Consider the following 27305-nt stretch of genomic DNA (forward strand, 5'->3'; position numbering starts at 1 on the left):
TCCATATATGACTCCTTTGACACTAGGTTTGCCACCTGGAATAAATGCTCCCCCCCCCCCCAGACTTTTATGTTGATCAGCGCTTTTGAAAATCACCATCAGCATACCATTGGACAGTGTTTGAGCAAGAACCACTTCACCTCTATCTTTCCTCACAGTTTTGGATTGGATTAATTAATTTACATCCTATTCCCCCCTCTTAGTTGGCCTGTCACCCTGGAGACCCTTTCCCATTCTTTCTCTTCCTCCATTCCCAGTGGCTTAACTTCAAGCTCTATTCTTAAAATCAAATTATAGCTACTACTAGGAATAATTTATAGTGGAATCAAAAAAGAAAAGAAATAAATAAACAAAGGTGTTAAACAACGGCTCAAAGGAATTGTAATTCAGAAAACTCGCATCGTTAACCAATCTCCACAGTTAAATTCTGCTCTACAGAAGCATTTGGCTGGGCTGTTTGTCACGTGACAAAACATGTGATATTAGTCCGTTGTGCTGCTTGTGAAGAAAATAATTTAATTAGTTAATTAATTTAGTACAGAGGTCGAAGAACCACGCATATATAGCTGCAAACATAAACATAGTATGCTTTTACATTTTTATTTGATTAATCATTACCTAACTTTGATCTTAACTGAGCAACGATAGTGTGCGCCAGTGAAGGACATCATATGAACCAATAAATTTAGGAAAGATGACAAAAGGCTTACCCAATGGAAGACGAAAACTCGGCCATAATATATTTGTATTTCCAATGGTTTCTGAGCAAAGGCGGGATTTACCGCTGTATTCAACCTGATAGGTCAATAGGGATTAAACATTTGACCAATTGTTTCTCTGTGTTTGTGGGAGTTTTCCTTCGACCTGAATGATTGGTTAGTTTTCTGTGGTCGACTCCCACTGTGAAGTCAGAAAGTAGTTTCGTGAAGTGGTTTGTCTTCTCGCCAAATTCAGAGCAGGTGGGGGTTGGGATTTCGTTTGTCAGTGAAATAATAATACATAAAAAAACCGTAAACAATCATGGCTGCGGGAATCGTGAGATCACTTTGGAAGAACAAGGTAACTTAATACATCGCAACGCTACTTGTTTGCATTTGAGTTAACACTAAGGTTACGCTTCGTTCCAGTAGTGAGCTTGCTAGCTAGGCTTAAATCGAATAGTTGCGCGGTGTGGTTGTCTTAAAATTGCACATGGACTAAGGTTTGCTTCTATTGTTCTGCAGTCGGTTTTAGCAAACATTCGTGATTCGATTTGCCAGCTAGCAAATTGGCAAGCATTTACATTTAGCTAACGACCTTCTGTCGTTATTTCAAATCCGTTAGCATACCAACACTGTTCACATGAGGTCACTGTTCTTTCGATAACATTTACTCTAAATCTACTCTATAACATTGACTGATTTGCACCAATTAATGCCATGAACGTCATCATACTTGAAGATGTTACCGTGGCAGGGTAACTGACAGTATAGTGGCAAGCAGAATGGAAGTGTAGCCATTTAATGAAGGAACATGACTGTCACATAGAGTACGCGGATTGCACGCACTGTATCGGACAGTGCTCATGGAGTGCAACCGCTTTTAAGTTATTTAGTTGTTCCTCTCACTCAGTTAGGCCTATCTTACGGAAAAAATGTTTCTTGAGCTTGTATTTCCTCGCCTTACTGGTCCACTAACCTTTTGATACTTGTATCATTTGTTAGATATGCTACACCGCGTTTATGTAAACTGTATCAAAGGATCGAAAATACAGTCCCGAATGGTTGAAATCTTTTTGCAAATTTTATTTATGAAATCGTTTATGTATGAAACCAGTCTGTTGGAATAATTTAGATTGGTTACATTCTTATATATATTTACATATTTTGCAGATGCCCCTTCAAGTTGGGCGCATGTGCTACTCCTCGTCGTTGGTGAGTTGGTTGATTTTAATTGCAATTCTGATGACTGAACAAAACTTAAATTAAAAAAATGTTTACTTTCTGGAGTTTGAAAAAAGATTGTCAGTTTCTATGTGTTTTCTGTTGGTACATACAGTTTTTTGAAAGATATTGTAGATATGTACAGAAGTTTTTGCAGAAACTTCCAGCTTTACAATGGCTAGTATAGTGCCAGTTCGGAGATCATGGTCTTAAGTAAGAACAAACGCTTCAAGGAACTCCAAAGCATCTTATGTTTTCACAGGCTGTAAATATGGTCAGAGAAGTTATACAGATTTATTCAGTTATAAACATGTGCTTATATTGTACTGGTGCTTCTTTCCTCTTCAGTTCTCAAGTAGATAAAGATCTTCACTCCGAAGGACCACGGACATTAGGTTAAATGTTGACTGGTCTGGCCAATGGGTAGCCTATTGCTCTGCTCCGGCCAGTTGTTGCATGCCTAAAATGACCCCAGCCGCTTAAAATTTGATAACAAATGAAGTTTCAGCTATGCTGCTGAACCTTATTTATTCATGTACTGACAAGGAATTGCAACATGGAGGCTGAGAGGTTGAAGAGCAAATGCCAGTTGACATGCTAGCTTCTCATCTGATCAGATTTTTAAAAATCCTACTGGTACAGAACTCCTTTACTTGAATATAACAATCTTATGTTGCATGCTCAATCATTGACAATGGGAAGTGGTTCCATCTGAATATGTTGTGCAGAGTCTGTCCCAGGCCCTGGGGTTCATTCATGCACCACTGCCTGATGCCTTAACCGAATGAGCCACCCAGCAGCCCCATTTTTGAGTTACTTGAAGTGTATTTATTTTGCTCTACTCAACAAACCTCCAAATTCCCCTCCACCAGTGTTATAATGGCAATGGAGACAACAATGGACATAACACTAGCGCCCCTCAACAAAAACCAAAGGCCTGGTAGAGAAAGCTGAAAAGCAAAAATGCAAAAAGGCAAAAGGATTATTTGCAACACAAAAGGTGAAAAGAAATTTAATTCTTAAACATACATATGGACACAAGTTGCTGGGTGACAATTAGGCAGACCATGAACCCTTGCCGGTAAAGAAAAGGTTCTATTCCATAAAAAAGCACAACTGAATTTGTCATGACTCAACCATTTAAATTGTCATTTAATGCATAACTGTTTAAAAGACTGGCTGTCTGCTGTACCCAGCAAAAATATGAAAACAATTAATGTAAAAAAAAAAAATAGGGCTAAATAAGCATAACGAGAGACAAGCTGACGAGCCATTCAAAGTGAATTTATTTGTGCCGATGGAGATGATCCGGTTTATATTCCTGGATTGTTCAGTCTGCCTGCTGCACAACGATTGTCGGCATCTTTTGTTCCACCAAAACTAAAGATATGAGGCAACATAGCTCAGGAGGTAAGAGCGGTTGTCTGGCAGTCGGAGGGTTGCTGGTTCGATCCCCGCCCTGGGCGTGTCGAACTAACCCCTAACTGCTCTGGTGAATGAGAGGCATCAGTTGTAAAGCGCTTTGGATAAAAGCGCTATATAAATGCAGTCCATTTACCATTTACCACCACCATATCTTATAACTAGGCAAAAACAGAATAAGCACCAGTACCTAGACAAAACACATGGCAGGGGAGGCGAAAGAGAACAGAAGAATGTGACGGGCAGGGTGTGAGGAACTTAAAGATCCAAAATATCTTTTAGTGCTCACAAACGCTACCTTGGCCAATCAAAAACATACTAAGACACCAATAATATTTTTTAAAAACTCCAGAAAGTGAACTGTCCCTTTAAAGCAGCACTGAAGCATAGTAAAATTATTGCTGTAAATAATTTGGCATGAAAATTAATTAAAGTATTTTAAAATGTATAATTTTTGTTTAGGGCAGTTTTCAAATGCATCACAGGTGTTACCTGGCAACTGTTTCATGCAATGTTTAACCTTTTTCATGCAGCCCACAACTAAGCTTTTTATCGATGGGAAGTTTGTTGAATCCAAGAGTTCAGAATGGCTGGATATTCACAACCCAGTAAGTACTCATTAACCGAGCTTCATGCACTAGTACATACCAGTCCTCCTATCCTCTTGATGCACGCACACACACTAATTCACCATATCTGAGGGTGCCTCAAAGCTTGCACAGACATTTAGCAAGATTTTGAGGACTTATTTTCCATTTGAATTTCCTATTTCATTAAGACTGTAGTTTTGTTGACCAGAAAGTTGTGATTGGAGAATGAGAGTCCATCAGCACTGCACTGATTGGAGCTTCTTTGCTCCACCAATCAACATATTTGATCCCTATCAAGACACTGCTGCCCACAGTAGGAAAACATTGAACCTTTTTTCATTATAACAGATTACTTCAAAGCCTTTTCTCTCATCTTGAATACCCCCCCCCCCACCAGTTCCTTCAAACAGTAGCATGTAAGGCTAGCTGTGACGAGTTTGAGTGATTGAGTTGACAAACCTGTTTTTCTGGGAAGAAATTGTCATACTTTTCCAATTGTTTAGCAAATGTCTGTTTAGCGCAACTTTGCCAAGCCTGGTAGTTGCAAGAGAAGCGCAATCCTTTGTGCCATGTACAAGCGAATTTTCATTTTTTGCATGAACAACATGGAAATCTTGGCTAATAAAAACTGTATGAAATGAGTATTGTACCTTCTCAAACCTGTGCTTTGTAGTTGTTCAAATGACCTTGATATGCACTTTTGTACGTTGCTTTGGATAAAAGAGTCTGCTAAATACATGCAATGTAAATGTAATGGAAAGTCCTCCTTGTGGTTTCGTGCTCCTGAGAGACACATTTCCAGTTTAATATAACCAGTCTGGTGGTCTTGAACTGATTTAAATGTTAAATGCAGCTAACCAACTTTATAAAAAGCACATCATTTATTTGGTTAGTAGATTCCCTTATCCAAAGAGAAATTGTAGCGTGTATTTTACACATACATACACAACTAGACATTTACTGAAGCGGTGCAGGTTTACTAGCTGGTAAACTGATAGGGTATGAGTGTCACACCTATGATTTTAACTTAAAAGTCTGTTTTTTTCTACCACTGCCATACTACTGCCCAACCAATCATTAACCTCAAATCTGAATCTCACTTGGGCTCCCTGTTTTGAAAAATGTTCGAAAAATAACATGCAAACGTATGAAAATGCTATTTAATAATGTTCAAATACAGAATCTGGTCTCTTGCTTTCTTTATTGGAATTTTTTAGCTGCGACCCCAGCTTTATAACTCTGTTGGTCGGTCGGTTGGTTGGTCCACAAAAAGTGTCCCACCCTGTAGTGACCACAGTTTTCGCCCCAGGAGGCTGAAATTTAGCATGGACGTTGGTCGTGATCGAAGGTAGGGCTGAGTAACTTTCAAGGCCGATTGACCAAGAGGGGGCGTGGCGATGGATGTGGCTTATCACAAAAAGGTGCATAACTGCCGAATGGATTCACAGATTTGCACAAGATTTCGGTCGCAGCTATTGCGGATTCACGCTTGTTTTGTGTAATAGTTTAAATGTTCTAAGCTTGGTATCAATAGTTCTGACCATTCAAAGGTTCATATTGTTTCATTAGTTTTGGGAGGTGAAGTATTTACTTTGAGCAGGGTCCCGCAGTACAAAAGTCCCAAACAGAAAAATGTAATAATGCCTTTTCATGACATGCATTTTTTTGGGGGAAGAGATTTACCAACGTATGGGCATTCATTTCACAAGCTGTGCAAATTTATCCACAAATTTTCCCACGTCTACTTCAGCAAATCAGATTTTAAGATACCCTTTCCCTTTCGCTAATGCCCACATTACTCTTACCAATCACAGTGCATATGTGCCCACTTCCACCAGTCAGCTTACCTAAGTTTTACAAGCACTGCGGATTTCTATAGTGTAGTGGTGCACAACTATAAATTCTGGAATCAATTGACTGAAATTTCTGGAGTAGATCACATGGCAATAAAAAATATTTAAAACATTTTTTTAAATTATTTGTGAACAAATTATTCTGTTTGTTAGATACACAAATAAAACCTTTTTTTGTAAGGTTCATATTATTGATATAATGATTTACAAGTCAGTAATTACAATATAACTTAGTGTCCAAGTTATATTGTAATTATTATTCTGTCTCAGTGGCTTAAACAGAACTCCGTAGTTTAATGTCCGGAAAAGGCAGTTTGAGAACTTGAGTTCAGAGTTCAGCATGCCGTAACTAAAGCATGCTTTAAAGGTCACCTTTTCAAATGTCAGGTGTTGCTCTGTTAATGTGTTCAGTTGTATGGGTAATCAGATTCCTGGTGACTGCCCCCATTTGACATGTCAGAATACCACGTGTGGTTACAGTAACTGTAGTCAAGTAGCTTTTTCTGTAAAACTGAAAGCTGGATGCATTTATTAATTAAATGACAAAATTATTTTGTTCCGCAAGTTAAATTCTGCAGGATTTGACCCTCAATTATGTAGATACATACTTGCTTATTCACTCATTCTTTGAGGAGCTGGGGAGGGGGAGTCACAAAACCTGTACTGTAAGTGCTTTTGGAATGCAGCACTTGAGCTGGACCTTATTTCAGGGAAATGCTTTTCTGCACAAACCTGCTATAAGGCATAGACTATAGCCAAGGATCCTTATAACTACGGTCCAGCAGTTTTCTTTGGTAACCAGCTGGGTGTTCTAGTCAAATTTCAGACCTTAAGTAGAAAGAAGCCACTATTTGCGTAATAATAATGTGTTAACTGTATGAGTGTTTACCAGAAAAGAAATATTGAATTGTAGGTTGCCACTCATTGAAATTTTGTAAAAAGAAATATCTAGAGCTGTAATATACAAATGTGAAATTCAACTGTAGAAACAGGGTGTATAATGGTTACATTTGGTCACTGTAACTGAACAAAGAAAGCAAATAACATTTTGCTTCCCAAAATAAACCCTCATTACATTTGGGTTTTCCTGTCAACTACACCACGTCTTTGCATTCCATTCAAAGACATTTAGTTAAATTAAAATGCCTTAAAACAATGTTCACAAGGAACAGGTGTCTCCTGTTCTCTGCTTTATGTAGCCACAGTTTGGCCATTGCCAACATGCCTACTATGCAGACATTTTAAAGGGTCGCATTCCTTAGTCAGTGGTGTCTTGTATGCTACTCCATGTTGCCATGTTGCGACTGTTCCTCTCTGCTGTATCACTTCCTGAGCCTGCTTTGACTTTAGTCACACCTACGTGCAGAAAAGCATTCAGTAGTCCTGGACCTGCTCCAGAGTTAGTTTGCATTGTTCCACTCTGGTATGAGTACACTCTGTGACATTGGCAGCCATCACAGTTTTCAGTGAACTTTGCCGATTTGTGAGTCCTGTAATGGAAATATATGATGCTCTTCACTCTCAAAAAATCTTCATCTTTATCCCTCAGGCCACCAACGAGGTGATTGGCAGAGTCCCCAAAGCGACACACGAGGAGATGCTGGCCGCAGTAGACTCCTGTTCACGAGCCTATCACTCCTGGTCTGAGACCTCCATTTTGGCTCGGCAGCAGATCTTCTTACGCTATCAGCAGCTCATCAAGGACAACATTGTAAGACTGGGCAGGCTATACTGGGAAGCAGTTGCTTGGGGGATCATGTTTGATCATGTGTGAAAGCAATTGCTTTGCAAATTTAAACAGGTTTAAGTTTTGGTACTTAAATTTTGTTATTGCTTGCCCAAAAGTGTATGGATGTACTTTATATAGTAGGTATATTAGGAAGAAGAAGTATTTTGATACGGTTTTTTTGGTTTCATGCTGAAAAGACAATTATCCACAATCCATGTGTTTAAAGTTCCATAAAAACATCTGGAAATTGGTGGTAAATTGGCTTTCATCATACATTGCTTATGGTGTTTCACCTTTGGACGTGTGGATTACCCTTTAATACCTTTATAACTTTTGAGGTAAATTACTAACCTTTTCTCAAGAGCACAACAATAGTGGGCTCTCATGAAGGTCCAGAGTCCAGTGGGTTATTTGGTAAATCAAGCGTGGTTTTAAAAAGGTGGTCATCGCTTAAACTTTTTTCCCCCAATGCACGGCCCTATGAAAGCTAGTAATATGGACCCATGGCGACCTTGGACATTACTTTTCAGAAAGAACTGGCCAAAGCCATTACGTTGGAGCAGGGCAAGACCTTGGCAGATGCAGAGGGAGACGTATTCCGAGGATTGCGTAAGTCCTGCTGACTCTGCAGTAGTGTAATCAGCTGTGCTTGTGCTTCCTTGGCACTGGCGAGAGAGATCCTGTCAGTTGCGTTTTTTCTGTGTTTGCTGATAGTGTGTCGAGGAAGAGAACTGAACAGTCTGCCGAGTGTTGGGCATCTGAGAGCCGTTGGAACACTATTGAGCTGTGGATTAAGGCTTGTCCTGGGAAATCAACACAGATGATTGTTGTAGAATTAAGGCTCTTTTTTGTTAAAAAGAACAAGTAATTTGGGTTACTGGGCCTGTAGTATCAGGTTTGTCAGACATGAAGTGAAAACCATTCAGGATTTGTGTACCTTCCAATCCACACTGTCAAAGTGAGCGTACCCTGGCTAGCCTTCAGACAGTGTTGCGTAACAGTAGGTCTCCTGCCCGCGTTCACTGTGAGTGACTGTGATCCCTCTGCAGAGGTGGTGGAGCACACCTGCAGCATCACCTCCCTCATGCTGGGCGAGACCCTGCCCTCCATCACCCGCGACATGGACACCTACACCTACCGCCTGCCCATCGGCGTGTGCGCCGGCATCGCCCCCTTCAACTTCCCGGCCATGATCCCGCTCTGGATGTTCCCCATGGGCATGGTGTGCGGGAACACCTACCTGCTGAAGCCCTCCGAGCGCGTGCCCGGCTGCGCCATGCTGCTGGCCAAGCTGCTGCAGGACGCCGGCGCCCCCGACGGCACGCTCAACGTCATCCACGGCCAGCACGACGGTGAGGGGCCCCGCCGAGCGCCAGTTTGTAGTCCTAAAACCTGGAAGTGAGTTAGCATTTTTTTTTAGCCGTGGGTTCCCTCTGCAGATTTCCGGTGCACTCTCTCCCCAAGACGCAACTATGAAGTCACTTGTGCCCAAAACAAAGCAAAATTCAAAAAATAAAACTTTTCCAACATACTACAAACAAAACATACATAGGCGTACATGAAAACAAAACCCAAAAAACCCAGAAGACTGCCTGCCTTGGTCTACTACAAATAGTCCTTTTCTCCCAAAGAAAAGTGTTGGGCCTTGCACAGGTTTCCAACTCCGACCTAAAACCTAACTATAATGTGCATATGTTACGGTTGCTCTCAAGCCCCCGCAAACATAACGAAGCCAAAACCAAGGCTTCCCAAAAACAACCAATAACTTTATTTAACTACACCTAAGAGATGCAAAAATAGCTGCAAAACACAAGATAAAATCAAGACCCGGCCGTGGTCGAGAGGTGAGGAGAAAAAGTCTCCATCTCCTGAGAAGCCGACTCCAGGCTTCTTAAAAGGGCACCGCTCTCAATTAACTGTAACAAGACACACGCATGTGTCCAAACGGCCAGCGCCCCCACCTGAGGCGGACGGACATAACAGCATATAATGAACATTACCTGTCCAACCTGTCCAACACCATACATAAAGAAATCACCAAACAAAAGACTGCAGCATCATGCAGGGTCCAGCTACAAAACTACTCAGCAACACAACTCCCCTTCAGCTGTAGCAGGGCTTATGTAGGTCTACAGGCAGGTGGAGGCAATCAGGCAATCAGCAGCTTGTTACGGTGGAGCTCCAAATCACAGGGGGAGAGAGAAGCACAGGATCGCCAGCAGGGGGCAGTCAGATCACCAGCACGTAATCTTAACAACCACACTCCTTATTTTCTGCAGAAATTGAAATCCCTCTGGGGAAAAACTGAACTGTATAAGATCATATGTAATTCATTTGGAAAAAAGCACTGGATATCTGCTGAGTTAACCCATGGTGGAAGAAACTTCTGTGTTCGCCAACAAAAACACGTCATCACTGCGATCTATTACCCGTTTATGCCCAATATTCAGTGATAACTCGATGCTGTTGCTTAGAATTAGCATTAGCATAATAATAATGGCATAAATAATAATGATCCTAAATTTTGTATGAACTGCAGTTATAATAACAGGATGTGCCGTACCAGTCTGTTCTTCCACACAGTTTGTCAATAAGGAAAACTGGCTTTACCAGCCTGTGGTAATACCTGTGGTATTGCAATGATTTGTAAACATACTTGAAAGAATCATGTATGAGTAGTCCTTGATGCGTGTTCATTGCTCTAGAAGTTGTTAGCGAGCTGTGTTTTGTCATTTAAAAAAAGATAAACATTTTTATTACCTTTATTTATTTTATTAAATTACATTACCTTTGTTCAAAGTGTTGTTGCCTGCAGTGTAAAAACAAGTTTGTCTTTCCTGCATTTCTGTCTTCTCAGCTGTGAACTTCATCTGTGACCACCCTGCCATTAGGGCCATCAGCTTTGTGGGCTCCAATCAGGCTGGGGAATACATCTATGAGAGGGGCTCCAAGAATGGCAAAAGAGTGCAGTCCAACATGGTATGAGCCCCTCCTTCAATTACATTTTAATGAGGTGCCGTGTAATTGCTGTTTTATCACTCATCCAAGGAAACGTGCAAAGCCTCCACTTATTACATAATACTAACTAGGGAGTTTGGTAATCACAGGTACATTTGAAACATCTTATATAGGTTTTATTTAATTTTTAGGTTTTCTATTGATCGATTACTATTTTATATATATTGAAATGTTGTCATTACCGTGGTCTTGCCATGAAATGGCCTTAGATGCCGACATGGCACTAAATACCAAAAAAAGAAAAAAACTAGGGAGTTTGCCCTATGTGACCAACAGTTAGCTGCGAATATAAAACAAATGGCCTGAGAACAGAGTACCTTTACAGAGTGCCTTTACCAAGTACATCCCCAGCAATTGCTATGAAGCTAATTGTAGAGATGGCATTGTCTAAAACTGTACGTCACACGTACAAATCATCTGTGGGTATGAGGAAACACTGCGCAATTTTGTTATTTTAATATTATTATACACAAATATTTCCTGTAATTATGTAATTATCTGCGACTGCTTTACTGCCCCCTGCTGTAGGCACAGGTGACAAGGGCAGTCTGTCATTGGGGGGTGGTGGTGGGGGGCAAACAAAGGACAAAATGTTTTTTTTTTATCTCCACCCCCTCTGTCAATCTCCCAGGGGCGGCAGGAAATCTACAGCTGGTCCTGGTGTTCATGCAACTATTTTTGGTTGCTTTAATCCTTGTAGCGTGTGGGTGAAACGGGTGCAAAGTGCTTCTGCCTTTTCAGTTACAGCCAGGAAAGAACGCCCAGTTTTTGATGGTGGAAATCCCGTGTGGGAACCCTTAAGGTCCCCAGTGCTCAGAGGCCTCAGGTGGATGTACTTGAAGTAATTTGCAGGATGTCACTCTAGCCAATTGTTTTTTATTTCTAATGCTGTAGTTTCATGTTTGACCAGATGATGGCAGCATAGTTCTATAAAATTGAAGAATTTAAAGTTGAAGGAGGTTTTGAATTAAGATTCTCAGGTCACATATCTTTTTTAATTTCTAAGAAAAATAGCTTTCAAGATCAAGTTTTCATTTAGTCTATTGTAAAATAATTGAAAATAATTGTTATACATTTGTGCATGTGTTGTATATGGGCATATTATTGTATTTTTACTTGCACTTGTACCAAAGGTAATGTAAATCCAGATTTATGTCTCAAGCAAGACACTGAAAATGATGCATACGGTATATGCATTACAGCATGCATATACCATAGGAACTTGGAAGAGAATATTGTATGAAATTATATTTTATATTTTATAATTTTATGTGATATGATTTTATATGAGAATTCTTTTAACCTTATATGCAGTAAGCTCAAGGGCAGGTGATATTTTAAACTATATCTTGAAAGTGTCTAAAGTACTTAAATGTAATTTATGTGACTGAGGTGTTAAACTCCTACAAACTTTGCTGAATGTGAATATGACTGCTATGGTTTGTGGCTTTGCCCAATCAGCAACCATCTGGGTTGGAGCATATTTTTAATGTAAGCAATTGAAAAAGTAATGTGGCTCTGGCTGGAATTCAAACCAACTGGTAATCATCTGTTAATTGCAAGTTATTTAACCGTTACCCTTGGTATATTGGATAGCGTAGAGACAGAAATTTAACAAACATGAATCCCAAATGATTATATCAGGTTGCTCATATTTTATGGAGTGGGTGGGTCAGAGTGCACATTAAATTCAATTCTAAATGAACTATGTGAAAGTATTTCTAAGTCTTGCTCCAAAGGCCTTTCCAAAATTGTTTGTGCAAAAAATTTTGTATTGCAAAGTTTGAATTTTCATTTAGAAATTACTTTTAGAAACGGCTGATTCTGATGCTGGTGTCAACGGACAGTCGGTTTACAGTCAAAATAATCTTTAGAACTGTGGTACGTTTAACTGCAGATTTTTTTGGTTGTAGTTGGATTGAAGGAATGGCTTTCAAAAGAAGTTAAAAATGAGACCGGGGAAGGTTGCCATGTGTTCTGCATCTTTTCCGTAAGCTGAGCCGGTCTTTAAAAAGGCCTGTTCTCCAGGCTGCCTTTTATTCTTCATATGTAGCGAGCCTTTAAACGCTCAAGCACGATGCTTAATATACACAGCACCGGGGCCTCCAAGAACAGGGACTGGCCACCCTTGATCCGGACCACGCCAGACCGCGCATTGTCCCGAAGTTTCCGACCCTGGCGGGGCCGACCGCCGCTCGCGGTGTTTTTTTTGGGCCCCCCCCCCCCTTTCGTAAAAGCGACCGCGGGACGCGATCCCGTCTGATCCCGGCTCGCGTTTCGCTTGCGCTTCCAGGGAGCGAAGAACCACGGCGTGGTGATGCCCGACGCCAACAAGGAGAACACGCTGAACCAGCTGGTGGGCGCGGCCTTCGGTGCGGCGGGGCAGCGCTGCATGGCGCTGTCCACCGCCATCCTGGTGGGCGAGGCCCGCAGCTGGCTGCCCGAGCTGGTGGAGCGCGCCAAGGCGCTGCGCGTCAACGCAGGTGCGGCCCCTCCCACCAAAACCCCGCCAACCCCCCCCGCCGCCCCGCCCTCTGTTTCCCAGAGGGCCACACACATTTACGCTCACCCTGACTGCTAGAGTCCAGAGAGACAGACTGAGAATCTCACATCCCCCCCCCCCCCCAACCCAGATTTATCGACAGCTTTCTGACAGTTATTGATTGCGGTCCCGGTTAAATACAGGTACACTGAACACTAACCTCTTAAATAGGCAGTATGTTAATGTGCAGTGGGATCCGCTCTTATCTGTCAGAACCTATGCGTGCAGATGGACAGGAAACCTTTAATGGTTGCTCTTGGGAACGGCGCCAGGGGGCCTGACGGACTCGTGTTTTTTTTGGGGGCCCTCCTTAGGCGACCAGCCGGGGGCGGACGTGGGGCCGCTCATCTCCCCGCAGGCCAAGCAGCGGGTGGACAGCCTCATCCAGAGCGGCGTGGACGAGGGGGCCAACCTGCTGCTGGACGGGAGGAACGTCCACGTCAAGGGCTACGAGAACGGCAACTTCGTGGGGCCCACCGTACTCAGCAACGTCACGGTGAGAGGGGACGAGGATTACACACGCAGAGCCTCCTGATCGTGTGCTTAGAGTTTTAATGAGGGGTTTCAAAATTAAGGTGCATCTCAAGCTACTTTTTGAAGTGGGGTGCACTAAATAAGTCATGTTTCTCCAACTTGGTTTCCAATGTATTCCAGTGTGAAGGATGCATGGTTAACTTAATGCATTGGCCCATTTCAATTAAAGTAAAATTTCATTTGAGACCTGCGTTGTACATTGTATCCACTGTGTGGCAGGTAATACAGTTGCATACCTCTTCAGCGCATTGGCCTTTTGTATTAAGTGTCCGTTGACATTTCAGGTCAGGTTGAGGTTTGGTTGAAACCTCTCTATTCTCTATATTGTGCAGGGAAAATTTGAAATCATAAGTGGACTGTTAAATTAAAAGGGTAATTATCATATTATGGCAGTTGGTTTATAGTGGGTAGTGAGACAATAATGGAGGACATAATAATGTGCCACGGACATGGCACGGACATTTTTTATTGCATCTGTGCCTTATGGTCCACAGTGTGTTTACAAGCACCCCTCAATACTCAATATTGCGTTTTCATTTTACTGAACGTTGTGCATTTTAGTTATTTTTCTCTCGCTCTGGCCCCCAGCCCAACATGAAGTGCTACACAGAGGAGATCTTCGGACCGGTCCTGGTCGTGCTGGAGGCCGACAGCCTAGACGATGCCATTAACATCGTCAACACGAACCCCTACGGCAACGGCACGGCCATCTTCACCACGAACGGCGCCACAGCACGGAAGTACACCCACGAAGTGGACGTTGGACAGGTGAGAGAAGGCCTCGCTACCCTCTCTCCGTTTCACAAAAATGGATGCATTCACTCCCGCACACCGCATGACATGCCACCGCGTTTCCGTATCTTCCACAAGGGACCCTCGAAAACCCCTGTGCTAAAATGTACACGCAAAGCTATTATTTTCGGTGGCAAATATTGCCTTGTTTGCTTCTCTTCTGAAAGGCTCCCCAAGAATATGGAAATTTAAAATAGCCACTGCAAATATGTGCCTTTTTCTGTCAAAACAGGAGAAGGTTTCCCGTAAGCTTGATGGAGGAAATCTTAAATTAAACCCGAAAGGGATTCCTTCTGACCTGCTGAAGGTTCTCGTGTGTAAAAATGGCCTGCCTTCACCATGTTTGCGTATTTGTGGTGGGCAGCTTTGCCCTGTGTTTGCCGTTCACATGTCGGAGAATGCTTTCGCAGGCCATGTGCCTCGGTCTCCTCCAAAAAAAGAACACCTTTTTGCTTTTCCTGTTCGGCCAAAAGGACCGGAGTGCCTCCCCGGTCCAGGACAACTCCCACATTTTCTAACGTTCCAGATGAGCGGAGCCAGTTTCCACGCCCGGGAAAAGAAAACGATTAAAAAAAACCGTTTCATTTGTGCTGCCGTGCAGTTTTCCCCACAGCGAGGATTCAACATTATGATTTTCAACTGCTGTCCTCTGAGATATTCTGTGTTAGTGTGGAGGTGACAAGCTTTCCATGAACACCCCTCGTCCCCCACCAACCGCCCTGACCCCAAAGTAAAACAATATCAACAGACACATGCCGGTTTAGTGACAGGATGCATGCGTGTGATTATGTGCGTGTTGAGTGGTACTGTCTTTCCTTGCAGGTTGGAGTGAACGTTCCAATCCCTGTCCCCCTGCCCATGTTCTCCTTCACGGGCTCCCGGGGTTCCTTCAGGGGGGACACCAACTTCTATGGCAAACAAGTGAGTATTCCCTTCCTGAAGGGGCACTCATTTTGGTTGGGCCTCACACTACACCAGGGCTTGCTCACAGGATCTTGTTTATGTACCTTGGTTACAGTTTGGTCCCAAAGGTTCTCAATGGGATTTAGGTCCAGTGACCGATGGCACAAACCCATAACATCAGTTCCCTCCCCTGCAAACCGCACTGCTGGCACTGCGACAAGTAGCATTATCCTGTTATCCTCTGTCTCCAGACTGTCCTGCCTACGCTAATCCCTAGAAAAGGCTTCTGGTCCAAAAACCGTTGCTCAGTATAGGTGGGCCGTTTTATAAGTGAATGGTGCTTTCTGACTTCCAGTTTACAATGTGTACATTGGCAAGAGACAATTTGGTGCCCCACTCTTAAGGAAGAACAGCAAGTTTCAGGAGGAATGTTTATTCACATTTAAAAAATAGCTGTTCTTGTGATTTCCAAGGCAGAGAATAGACATGGAATAACTGTAGTTGTGGTAATTGAATGTGTGGGCAGAACAACCATATTGGACAGGACTGGATTCTTTATGTCAAAGTTTCTTTAAATTAAAGTGTTCGTTTAAAACCGTTAATTTGCAGGTTGCCAATCTTGGAACAGATTTATATCAGTTTATTATCAATCTTAAATCTGAAACAAATCTATTGTGTCTTTGGCTGCAATACAGAGGTTAATCACCATTCAGCACTACTGTTTCTCTTGCCTCTACAGGGAATCCAGTTCTACACTCAGATCAAGACTGTGACATCACAATGGAAGGCCGAGGACGCCACTCTGAAAACCCCCGCTGTCACCATGCCAACCATGGGACGCTAAGCAGCCTTCCCCAACTAGGTTTTATCCCACTGCCCCAAGAACAAACTGGAATATGGCAACGAATTTACTGTACAAATGTACATACCATAAAACCAGCTGACCCGTACTCACAACTGACAAGCCTTAAAGCGTAATGCAACGGAGTGGCTTTTTGCATAGATTTTTAAAGTCCAGACTGTGATTCTTAACATGCACTAAGCAGGTTTGTACTGCTGACGATGGCCCACATGCACTGCTGCTGTTAAGGATGTATTGTGTATGTATGGTAAAGTACTGTAATGGCACAGCAGCAGTAGAAATGCAGAGCATTATGGGAAACCTATATGTGCACATATGTAAGCTACATAACACATTTCGCTTTAAACTGCCCCTCTCGAAATCACTCGGCCGTCATTGTTTTAATTTGCTTGTTGATTTGCTTCATTGTTTTCATTTGCTTGTTGATTTGCTTCATTGTTTTAATTTGCTTGGCTCTTTTTTGCTAACTGTACTTAACGTTACAGTTTGAGAGATCGAGTACGATTAAGTTCATGCTTTCTTGTTCCGGTGATGACACCAGGATAAGCATTTGCTGTAAATTAAAATAAAGATTGTGAAGTAAATCTTTCTCACTTATCAGGAGGAGTGCCTCCTCAGTTATGCTTACTGACTGGAGATTTGCAAAGATGACCCAGAAGAATGACCCGTTACATACGGCCATGTTATAAGGCCCTATCTTTATTTGGAAGTAGAGAAAATGACTGGGCGGATCCTCATCACTGCTTCTGCAAAGGTTCATCCGGTTTAGCGTGGTTTTGGTAGCGACGAGATGCTCACATGGTCTTAATGTCCGGCAGCCCTCTGGGCTCAGGGGGCATGCTGTACAGGGGTGCCTGGGTAATGAACGTCATGTGGAAGGGCTCCTCTGCAACCCTAACCAACACACAAAACAATAACATTACACTTATGGAAAATTGCCTCCTCGTTCAATCAGACCCTTGCAACAAAATGCTTTTGTCTGCTAAACGTGGTCATGGGTGGGGGGAGAAATCAATTTATGAACATTGTGATTTTAAAGCCAAAATGCCCTCAAGCATTTCTTGGTGTCTCACCCTGGATCTCTGCCATTTTGGTTTCTTTCAGGGGATTCAGACAAGGCTGGAGGTTGGGTGGGTTTCCTTGATTGAAAAAAGAAAAAGAACTGTGTTGGAAACCACTGCTGAGGCACTTGTCCCAGTTACTCTAGCTCTACACCGAGAATAAAATCTGCTTGACTTGCAGATGAAGTGCGGCTTACGCTCGTGCACAAAACGACTTTCAGCTCATTTACTTCAGCACCTGAATGCCCTGGTGTGACAAAATATCAGAATGAATTTGACAGGAATGCACTTGCGCCCCTTTGCCCCTCCCCAAAAATTGATCTGTTTTTCAGCTGGTGCCCGACCGCAGGCGTTCAAAGCACCAAATAAACCACTGCTGCACGTGAAGTAGGGCACAGAGGCCAAAGACGCCTCGCTGGGCCAGATGTTTGTTTCCAAGCACACGACTCTGCGGCCGCCTATTTTTACTATTGTACCCGAGCTCCCTTTCTTCGTTCTTTTAAAGCGGCTGGATGGAAAAGAAAATTGGTTTTAAACCTAACTGCTGTTTTACGGCATCCTCTCTCAGCTCGGGAAGGGAGCTGTTTAAGACATTAAGAAGAAGGAGGAGTGCCGTTCACACAGCAGCAGCGTTTGTCCTCGTTTGGTGTGATGTGCTTAAGTCACACCACTTTATTGTGGCAGTGTTCTCATTCTCTTGTTTTATGATGATCCTGATTCTATAATGACTCTGGGAAGCTGACCTCAGGCAAGACTTCTGGCACAGAACTGGATCCAGTGGTGCTTGGCAGTTCAGTGGCCTTGTCATTTATGCACCCAGTATTGAAAGGGATGAGTTGGGATGGCAATATTGACAGTGCAGTAGACTCGTGCAATAGTAAATTGGGGTTAGCTTTGAGCCTGCAGGCCACCTAGGTTTTGATTAGTCTTTCTGGTACGTCTGTCACAAATGCAGTGCTGAGCAGTGGATTTTGTCAGGGGAGGTACCTTGTTCTGAGGCCGTTCATTTTCGCAAAGAGCAGCCGCAGAACTTTCTCCTTCTCCTCCCACGTAAGTTCAGAGATGTCCACCTTGGCGCTGTGCAGATGTCCCCTAAAACAGAGCGAGAGACCTGAGCCTAAACAGACTAAGCCACAGAATAAAGGAGAAGGGGTCACAACAAAGGCTACTTTGAAAAAATATACTTGAAATTGGCTTTCTGGATTCAAAGGTAACAATTTCTATAAAACTTTCTATAAAACTTACATAGCATGATAGATTGCATGATAGAATAAAATATAATTATTGAAATACTTATTGCACACTGAATATGCTAATCGACCCTGATCCTAGAGCACTGAAACCATGTGGGCACTGCAGCTGTCTAAATGGCCCTGTGCAAACCTATTTGCCTTCAGAAGAATGCTTGGGCTGCTGGGTGTCTCATCTGGTCAAGACACTATTTGTGCATGGATGGGCCCCACGGTCTGGTACTGAATCTAAACCATGGCAGTACCGACTATGGCCAGCAGCCCAACAGGGCAGCGCACAATTTGTGCTACATTAGCACGCTGTCAGGGGCTTCTGAGGACAGGATGTTTTCTGCACTTTCTCTAATTCATAGCGAAGTGCTGATCAGGATAAAAGCATTAAAAAATACAAAAAACTAAAGAAGAATGTTAAGGAGGCTACGTGCTTAGATGACCATAATCACTGCAGCTCTCTTGGACTCCTGAGGAGGCCCTACTGTATGAAACGAGCAGGTCGCACCAGTTCTCTGTGGCGTCCAGGTCAGTGGTGCTGCTCTGGTTCTTGTGGAAGGAGCGGATGCGGGGGTGGTCCTGCTGCCCGCCCCAGGCCGTGCCCCTCTGCGGCGGGTAGGACTGTCTGTGCTGCTGTCGGCTGGCCTGGATCTCCTGCTTCACCTGGGCCAGAGCCTCCTGGAAGAAGACCTCCAGCTCCGTGCGCTGCTCCACCACGCTACGGGCCAGCCGCTTCACCCTGTTCATCTCCCGCTCCCGCATGGCCAGCACCTTCTGCAGTTTGTCCATCTCCGCCTGCCCGGCCTCCGTGCTGACCAGCGCCCTCTGCTGCACGTCCTGCGTCTCCTTCTCGAACTCCCCGGCCATGCGCCCCAGGGCCCGCTCCAGCACCGCCACCTTCCCCTTCAGCTCCACCACCTTGTCTCTCTGCTCCTTCAGCTGTGAGACGCTGTCCTTCAGCATCAGGTCACAAGTCTCCTGGAGATGGGGGAGGGGTTACCAATGACAGGTTAGGAGGACCATGAAAAACCACACGTGAGCTTCTTGTCATGTGTGCCTGGAGATTGACTGACCTGACCCAGTCAATGCTGCGTCTGTCCAAGAAAGCACATAATTTGGTTCTAGTCAAGCTTGTCAACAGTCAACCACTGATGGATGCATGAGTGTGAGTGTATTTGCCTAAGGTAGTGGTGCCCAAGGAAACTGAGACCCAGGCACTGAAATGAAACCAGGGCCTGTGGAAACTGCAGACCGCAGCTACTAGCCGCTGGGACTGGCTGGCACTGTCGGCTCAAGGGGGAAAATGAGGCCGCTGGGAAAACAAGCACAAATAAATAAAAGTGGGGAAGCACCATCTGAAACGTCCTCACCAAAGGCTAAACATAACCGGCATAAACACCTTCCTGAGGTGAATCCTCCTCGGCTTGGGCTGCCCGCGGGGCAGGTTGCTGCTCACTGCATGACCAGAGGCATACCTTGTGCTGCATAAGGGAGTGATTCTCCTCCGCGAGTGTGACTGTCACTCTCCTCAGCTCCTCCACCTCTTTCATGTGGTAGCTGAGCGCCTCGTTCAGACGGATGTTCTCCTTGAAGACCGAGCGCGATGCCTCGTCCAGCTGCCTGTTTTAAGAGGACACGCTAAGTTTTGAGACAAACAGCGGCTTCTTTGTTACCATTCGTCCCTAAGCCACTTTGTCATCTAGAAGGCACTCATTTGGGTTGTGTGATGTATTGCAAACGCTTACATCATTTTTTCCTCTATTCTGGCCCTGGAGTGCCCGAAAGGTTTCTGGTTTTTGGTTTTTGTTCCACCTTAGACCCATAATTGAGTTAGCTAATTGGTTTTGTGAGTCCTTCCCCTTGAAAAAAAAATCATATACACACAGTGCAGTCCATCAGTATTGGACAGTGACATGATATTTGTTGTTTTGGCTCTGTACTTCGGCACACTGAATTTGAAATGAAACAATGGATATGAGGTTAAAGTGCAGACTATTAGCTTTAATTTAAGGGTATTTACATCAATATCAAGTGAACCATGAAGGAATGCCTGGCCTTTTTATGCAGTCGCCCCATTTTGAGGGACCTGACAATTGGCTGCTCAGCTGTTTCTTGGCCAGCTGTGTGTTGTTGCATCATTAGTTCATGCACAAGATAGCCAACAAAAGTTGATTCTAGGTGTGGAAATTCCATTTGGAATCTGTTGGAGTCTCAACCAGGACCAAATACGTGTCGTTAAAGCCACACCATCATTGGGTGGAAAAAATGATCAGACACAGCCAAAGCATTGGTTGTGTTAAAATCAACTGTTTTGTACATTGTTAAGAAGCAAGAATGCCCTGGTGAGCTCAGCAATAGCAAACAATCTGGTAGACTATGGGAGACCACTGCCGTAAATGATCAAAGAATACTTTCAATTGTGGAGAAAAACCATATCAAAAACACTCTCCAGAATGTAGGCATAGTTGTGTCAAATACTAAAATAAAGAGAAGCCTGCAGCGGCATAACCTCAGAGGGTTCACTGCAAGATGTAAACCACTGGTAAGCCTCAAGAACAGAACGGCCAGAACGACTTTAGAGTAAGGTACATAAAAACATTGTTCTGGAACAAACCCTTATGGACATATGTGATGAGTATTAACTTATGCCACAGTGATGGAAAGAGAAAAGTGTTGAGAAATAAAAGAACTGCTCATGATCCAAAGCACTTCATTTTTGAAGCATGTTGTGTTATGCCTTAGACATGTATAGCTGCCATTGGAACAGGCTGACTTGTCTTTATTGATGATGCCACTGCTGATGGCAGTAGCAGGATGAATTCTGAAGTGTACAAACACTTTACCTGCTCATATCCAACTTCAGCCTCAAAACTGATAGGGCGGCATATCACCTTGCAGTTGGACAATGACCCCAAATACACTGATAAAGCAACCAAGGAGAACTAAAAATGTGAAATGTTCTTGACAGGCTAACTCAATCACCTGACCTGAATCCAACTGAACATGTGTTTCACTTGCTGAAGACAACACTGAAGGCAAAAATCTCCAAAACAAACAGGAACTGAAGACAGCGGAACTGAAGAGAGCATTGCCACAGAGATACCCAGCATCTGGTGATGTCTATGGGTCACAGACTTCAGAAGGCAGTCATCTGATACAAAGGATTTGCAACCACATACTAAATATGACAACTCTAAGATTATGCTAATTTGTCCAATTTCTTTTGGTCCTCTAAAATAGGGGCACTGTGCATAAAAAGAGCTGTAATTCCTACATGAATCACTGGATATGGATGCAAACACTCTTAAATTAAATCTGACAGTCTGCACTTTAACGTCATAGTCATTGTTTCATTTCAAATCCAGTGTGCTGGAGTACAGAGCCAAAACAACAAAATCTGTGTCACTGTCCAAATACCTATGGACTGCATTGTATATCATTATGTCATTATCCTGTGTGTGTGTGTGTGTTTGTGTGTGTGAAACATGCCTCACAAAAGCTGCAGGGCTGTGGCCCTCAAAGGGTGGAATTGAAAAAACCGCATAATTTATGATGAACAACACCACAGAAATGAATTCCAAACAAGCTCAGATTTGCTGACCAACACTTGCAACCAGTCCTGAGCTAATTTTCTTATTGTTGGACAGCTAAATTTGTATTGAGTGACCCATCTTATTCTATGCCTATGAAACTTACATTACTCATCTTACCCTCATACAGGTCTGTGAAATTGCTAAACTGCAGTGCACCCCAAACAGCTGTCCTCAAGGTTCCAACTTGTAAATGATAGGGGCCTCTTAATATTGCAGAATAACCTTACCTACTGAGAGTGTATCTTTGGCTTAGGTGATGTACACTATCTGCTGGAAGACAAACTAGAGTGGTCAAGATAATAACCTTGTTTTCTATAAATATTTATTTTCCTTCACTTCTTTCCTGGGGAAGGTTGGCCCTGCAGGTTGAAATGTAAAATTAGCCTGCAATTTGCTGGCGGACGCACTCACACAATGGCCTCGTTGTGGGCTCTCTCTGCCAGCTGGGCGATCCTCTGCTCTGCCTCCTTCTCCAGGCGAAGCTGTGGGGAACACAGCACTTAGCGTCCCTGTACCTTTCTGCATCCTGTTCTATGCCTGGGTCCTTTCTCTGCTAGAGCGTAACATTTCTCAGAAGGTCTTACAACACTGCAGAAATGCTATCGAGCTACTGCGACATCGCTGTCACATTACTGTGGGCTATGTATCCGTGGCTGGGTCTCACACCATTCTCACTTCCAGCATTCGCTTGACAGTGTTTATTAAATTCTGCTTCAGAATTGCAGCACATTTGGCTGTGTTCTCACCTTTCCAGTTTTCTGCAGCACAAATTTCAATCTTTACTGGTCTTGGGGTGAGTCTTAGACCGGCCTCTAGACTGTACTGCATTAGCAATATTTTGTACTTGTAGTCAAGTTATAATAAGATAAGATGATGGTAAAATTTTGTTAATATTTGCAAACCATGTGGATTTCTATGCAGCACACATACATGTGACTCTAACTACCTAGGAAAGAGCTATACACATGAGGTCCAGGGTAATGTGCAAGCAGATTCCTGGATTTATGACATCTGTACCTTCTCTCTGAAGAACTTGTGCTCCATTCTTGATAGACTTTCTTTGTGACCCCTATCTGCATGATCCATACTCTCTTTTATCTAGGTTGAAAAAAAAGATTATTCATTCCCAATTTGAGCAATGTGCTCAACAGAGCAGTATTTTGAATATAACTGATCTGACAGATCTTACATCACTCAGCTCCTGTTCCATGTGGGCTTTCTTCTTCCGGAACTCTTTGATCATCTTGAGTTCTCCCTGAATCATACGGAACTCACCAGATCTCTTGCTGAAGGTCTCTTCCAGTTCATTTATCCTGAGTTTGTATTCAGCAACCTGAAACAGCCAATCACATGCAGACCACACTTAGCCAGTACTACAACCAAGATGTTGACCCATGACCCATAATACGCCTGAGCACTGAACCCTGCCTCAGTGTCTGTATTTTTGTACAAAATGTGATCGGGTCAAGCTTAGATCTCTCACCACATCACAAACCTCCCCTCTCAATTCTATTTATTGCAATATATATTTTCAAGGATTAGTCATTGTACATTGCCACAACAATGAACATAACGGACAGTGAACATAATGGACAGGTCATGTTTTCCCTGATTTGGCCAAGAAGACACCCCCCCCCCCCAACAAAAACTCAAAAATGCATTGTTTTTGTTGGAATTTAAAACAATATACACCCATTGTCTTCATAAAAGGGGGAAATTATGGAACTAGAAATAGAAAGGAAGCTGGTACTCTTGGAAAAGAGTATGACCTAATCTTCCAGGAACTGAGGAGTACCACTTATAACTGGTGGCAAAAACTAACAGAGCTCAGCAGCAACATGGCCATTGGTCTTTCACAATCCACCCCTCTGAATTTAAGCTCCTGCTGCACAGAACATGATGCAGGTCACTGAAGGGCTTCTGTTGTATTTTCGGCAAACACTGAAAGGCGCTACTCCTGCATTGCTGTCCATCAGCTGTTACAATGGTGTGCATGAAAGGAAAGCAAACGAAATCATACAAAGGAAACAACTATGTTTTAAGAGACTAAATCATTTTATCTGACTCGAGTCAGACCATTATGAAGCATTATATTTTCAGCATTCACTGAATATCTTAACGTACATCCATTACAAACAGCCAACCTTGAAGAAACTTCTAATTGTATTATTTACTTTATACTTGCTAATGCTATACTAATGCTTTATACTTTAGGATCATACTGCTGAAAAGCCATTTCCTCCTCTTTCTACTCTATATTAAAACTTGCCTTCAATATTTTTAAAAGGTAAACAAAAGAGTAAATAACGAGTTGCTGATAAGGCAACATGTGAAATGTGCTTCAAATAGCAACAATTTACCCATTTGACAAATCATAACTATTAAACTGAAGCATCTCATTGCAGATTCCAATGCACAGCACTAATTGTTCATACAGTTCAACTGACGAAAATCCTTCTTTAAAAGTAATTTGAGCTGTGGTTGCAATGCTTTCTTCTGTCTTTGATGTATTTTAACAGCTGTAACAAAATGGCCCCCACCCTTTAGACTAGTGGAAAACCCTAGTGTGATCATTGTTTGGCAGACTTACTTTCTCACCCTTTGGAGTCATATGGTTGACTTTTTAGACAAGTAGCAGGTTTCAAGTGAGCATGGCATTCTCTTGTGTTTTTTTTTTTTGTCATCCAATAGTTTCCATTACCCAAGTCTCTTTTTCAGTACTCTTTTATCTTTTCACATAAGACCAATGGGTTCAGCATGCAGTGGCATCTTTATACAATACTTTCCTAATTAGTCCTATATGGGCTAATGTGACACTGCCATGCTTTTCTAAACTGGTGATGTTTCAAGCTGGTCCAGACCAAGCCTCCTTTTTCCAAAGGTTATTGTTTTACCAGCATAAAATAAGAGATGAGGACAGAAAACATTCATTATTCAAACCTGCATGTTTATAAGTTAAGCTATTTCAAAAAGCCAATTAAACCAATGCAGCACTGATCAAGTCACTTGTCTTGTCCTCTCAAAACTATAGTGGATTACATGAAAAAAATCCTAAACAGCATCTCTGTTCTAAAGTTCAGTCTTCAAAAAGCAAGCCTCCAAATCAAAAAAGCTTAAGGCACACTGGTAATTTAGAACAAACAATCCATATGACACGTGAGACACAGAGCTTATAACAAAATTTGTATGCATGTTCCCAGTCCGATGCAGGTTTTAATTATGTGTTTTTAAAGACACGGGAGGAGATTTACGTAATTTTAGAGTGTATGTATGAAAATTTAGGGGTTTTGGCTTTTTTGTTTTCATTTTTTGTTTGTTTTGTTTTTAAATGAAGGCAGTATGTGTATAATTAAAAAGAACACTTTGGGCAAGGCACAACTGTGTGTTTTTGAGAGCTGCATGTTTTTAACTGGCATATAACAAACAACGTACACCCACGATTTTAAGAAGGACAATGAATATGATTTATTAGACATTTTGTTTGGCAGAGTGTAGAATGATGAACATCGACAGTGCCAGCAGGTTTGGTCAAACATACATATATTTCTTGCCCATTTCTGACCTGTTTGCTCTGAACTGTCTCGTCACACCCTGTTCTTAGAATGTGGTCATTATGTTTATGTAAAGAAAGAAATGTGACTTTTATTATTGTTGGACACTTTACAGAAATGTGTCATAGCCATAGTATATGCCCATAATTTACTTAAACAAACAATTCCTTATAAAGCTGTACGTTTAGTGAAGCATCAAAATATTGTATTTACAGTACAACTTACCAATTGCTCACTCTCTTCTGCAGCTTTATTTTTTTGCTCTTTTAATTGTTCTTCCAGTTGTGCAATCTGAAAAAAATGACATGAAGAATAAGTGAATAGAAAATAAAGTGCAGGTGCATTAAGTCAAAATGCCCTGCCCAGGTTAGAACTAGTGATTCTAATTGTGATTTTCGTTTTTTTCGCTTGCATCTGGCGTGATATTCTAATATTAGAAGTATAATATTATAATCTAATATTATGTTAGATGCCGTTCGCTATTATAGCTTACCTACATTATAGGCTACTGTAATGTTAATGATATTACTGCATAGGCCTTAGACGGTTGCCGTTATTTCTTTAATACAACCATACCTTTATTTAATATGTAGCTTATTTTACAATTTTTTTCAAACCTTTTCCTCTTTTTCAACATCCTTCCTCTTCAGGAAACTAATGATGTCCAGGGTGTCCTTCTCCGCACTGTACTGCTGGTTAGTAAGGTCCTCGTTGGCCCGTGCAAGTTTCCGTGCAGCATCGCGGTAGTCCGTGCGAGAGCGTTCGATGACCTCCAGTTTAGCTTCCCAAAGGGCCGCATTTGCCTTAGACTTGTCAATGTCCGACTCTTTATCATTTTTGGGCTCCTGCTTTCCATCCTTCTTTCCTTTTCTATATACAAAATATGGATTAAGTGCTACAACTGTGATGCGGCTGCTAACACGTTAACCTGTTATATCTGTATTTGATACTATTTGGTTGTCCCTGAACACCATGTTCAAAATTTAACTCAAATAGCCTATCTTAAAGTTAGGCTATGTCCACTAGCGAACAGGCTACTGCAAGTAACTTGCCATAGACTTTATTTGGCTTGACATTCAAGCAAAGAAACAGTTTCAGACTCATAAAATAGTGTAGCTAAATTTATTTATTCACGACTTTTTCCACAATACGACTAACATTGGCTAGGACTGCAGGCATAACGTTAGATACAATGCACGACACATTTTCACAATTTTCGACTGTTAACAGCATTAAATACAACATCCATTGATTGCTAACTAGCCTACTAACTTACCCCTTCCCTTTCTTTCCCTTCTTTCCTTTCTTTTTAGGCATTGTTTACAAATGTAGCTTATTTACTTCAAAGAAATGAATGGTGTCCAACACCCTTCACACTAAAGCGTCATGTTTACGGGTGGTCGCCATAGAAATGCAATCAAATACGCTGACGTTAGACAGAACCTCACTTGAGTATTTTCTTGGTCAGACAAGCAAGGCTGAGCTACATTAAACCTTTAACTCAACAATTTCTACTCTTCAATATCAATAGAACGCGCGTGAACAAACAGGAGTTAGATGTGCTGTGGACGTGGAAAAAAGCTCCAGTGTTAATGAATGATAACATACCACGTGACGTTTTACACATTATAGCCTACAGAATACACCGGGGTGTACGAAGAATTAACTTTATTTGAAGTAACGTTAGAAGAG

The 27305-nt window shown here is 42.4% G+C and overlaps 2 protein-coding genes across 2 annotated transcripts; one reads left to right on the forward strand and one right to left on the reverse strand.

Moving 5' to 3' along the window:
* The first annotated feature begins 901 nt into the window (after positions 1–901).
* On the forward strand, positions 902–16764 carry aldh6a1 (aldehyde dehydrogenase 6 family, member A1). Its single transcript, XM_035379242.1, has 12 exons — positions 902–1059; positions 1872–1913; positions 3878–3952; positions 7337–7498; positions 8047–8125; positions 8566–8868; positions 10374–10495; positions 12828–13017; positions 13391–13572; positions 14199–14378; positions 15225–15323; positions 16045–16764. Exons 1-12 carry the CDS (start codon positions 1021–1023, stop codon positions 16147–16149), a joined length of 1578 nt encoding a protein of 525 aa, XP_035235133.1. The 5' UTR covers positions 902–1020; the 3' UTR covers positions 16150–16764.
* Positions 16765–16961: 197 nt separating this feature from the next.
* LOC118208077 (basal body-orientation factor 1-like) lies at positions 16962–27194 on the reverse strand. Its single transcript, XM_035382359.1, has 11 exons — positions 26890–27194; positions 26231–26483; positions 25839–25904; positions 23252–23395; positions 23080–23160; positions 22474–22544; positions 19945–20089; positions 18978–19447; positions 18216–18320; positions 17241–17306; positions 16962–17061 (listed from the first exon to the last, which is right to left on the reverse strand). The coding sequence occupies exons 1-11, from the start codon at positions 26928–26930 to the stop codon at positions 16962–16964; spliced, it is 1542 nt and encodes a 513-aa protein (XP_035238250.1). The 5' UTR covers positions 26931–27194.
* Positions 27195–27305: the final 111 nt, after the last annotated feature.

This window comes from Anguilla anguilla, chromosome 1, assembly GCF_013347855.1.
Source record: "Anguilla anguilla isolate fAngAng1 chromosome 1, fAngAng1.pri, whole genome shotgun sequence".
Classification (NCBI taxonomy): domain Eukaryota; kingdom Metazoa; phylum Chordata; class Actinopteri; order Anguilliformes; family Anguillidae; genus Anguilla; species Anguilla anguilla.

Bases quoted from the DNA above. Each gene is read 5' to 3' on its own strand.
- aldh6a1 (XM_035379242.1), top strand. From the start codon at position 1,021: ATGGCTGCGGGAATCGTGAGATCACTTTGGAAGAACAAG. The intron at 1,060-1,871 runs GTAACTTAATAC...CATATTTTGCAG, and splicing joins GATCACTTTGGAAGAACAAG to ATGCCCCTTCAAGTTGGGCG. The intron at 14,379-15,224 runs GTGAGAGAAGGC...CTTTCCTTGCAG, and splicing joins ACGAAGTGGACGTTGGACAG to GTTGGAGTGAACGTTCCAAT.
- LOC118208077 (XM_035382359.1), bottom strand. From the start codon at position 26,930: ATGCCTAAAAAGAAAGGAAAGAAGGGAAAGAAAGGGAAGGG. The intron at 26,484-26,889 runs GTAAGTTAGTAG...TTTTGTATATAG, and splicing joins AAGGGAAAGAAAGGGAAGGG to AAAAGGAAAGAAGGATGGAA. The intron at 19,448-19,944 runs GTATGCCTCTGG...CCCCATCTCCAG, and splicing joins ACTCCCTTATGCAGCACAAG to GAGACTTGTGACCTGATGCT.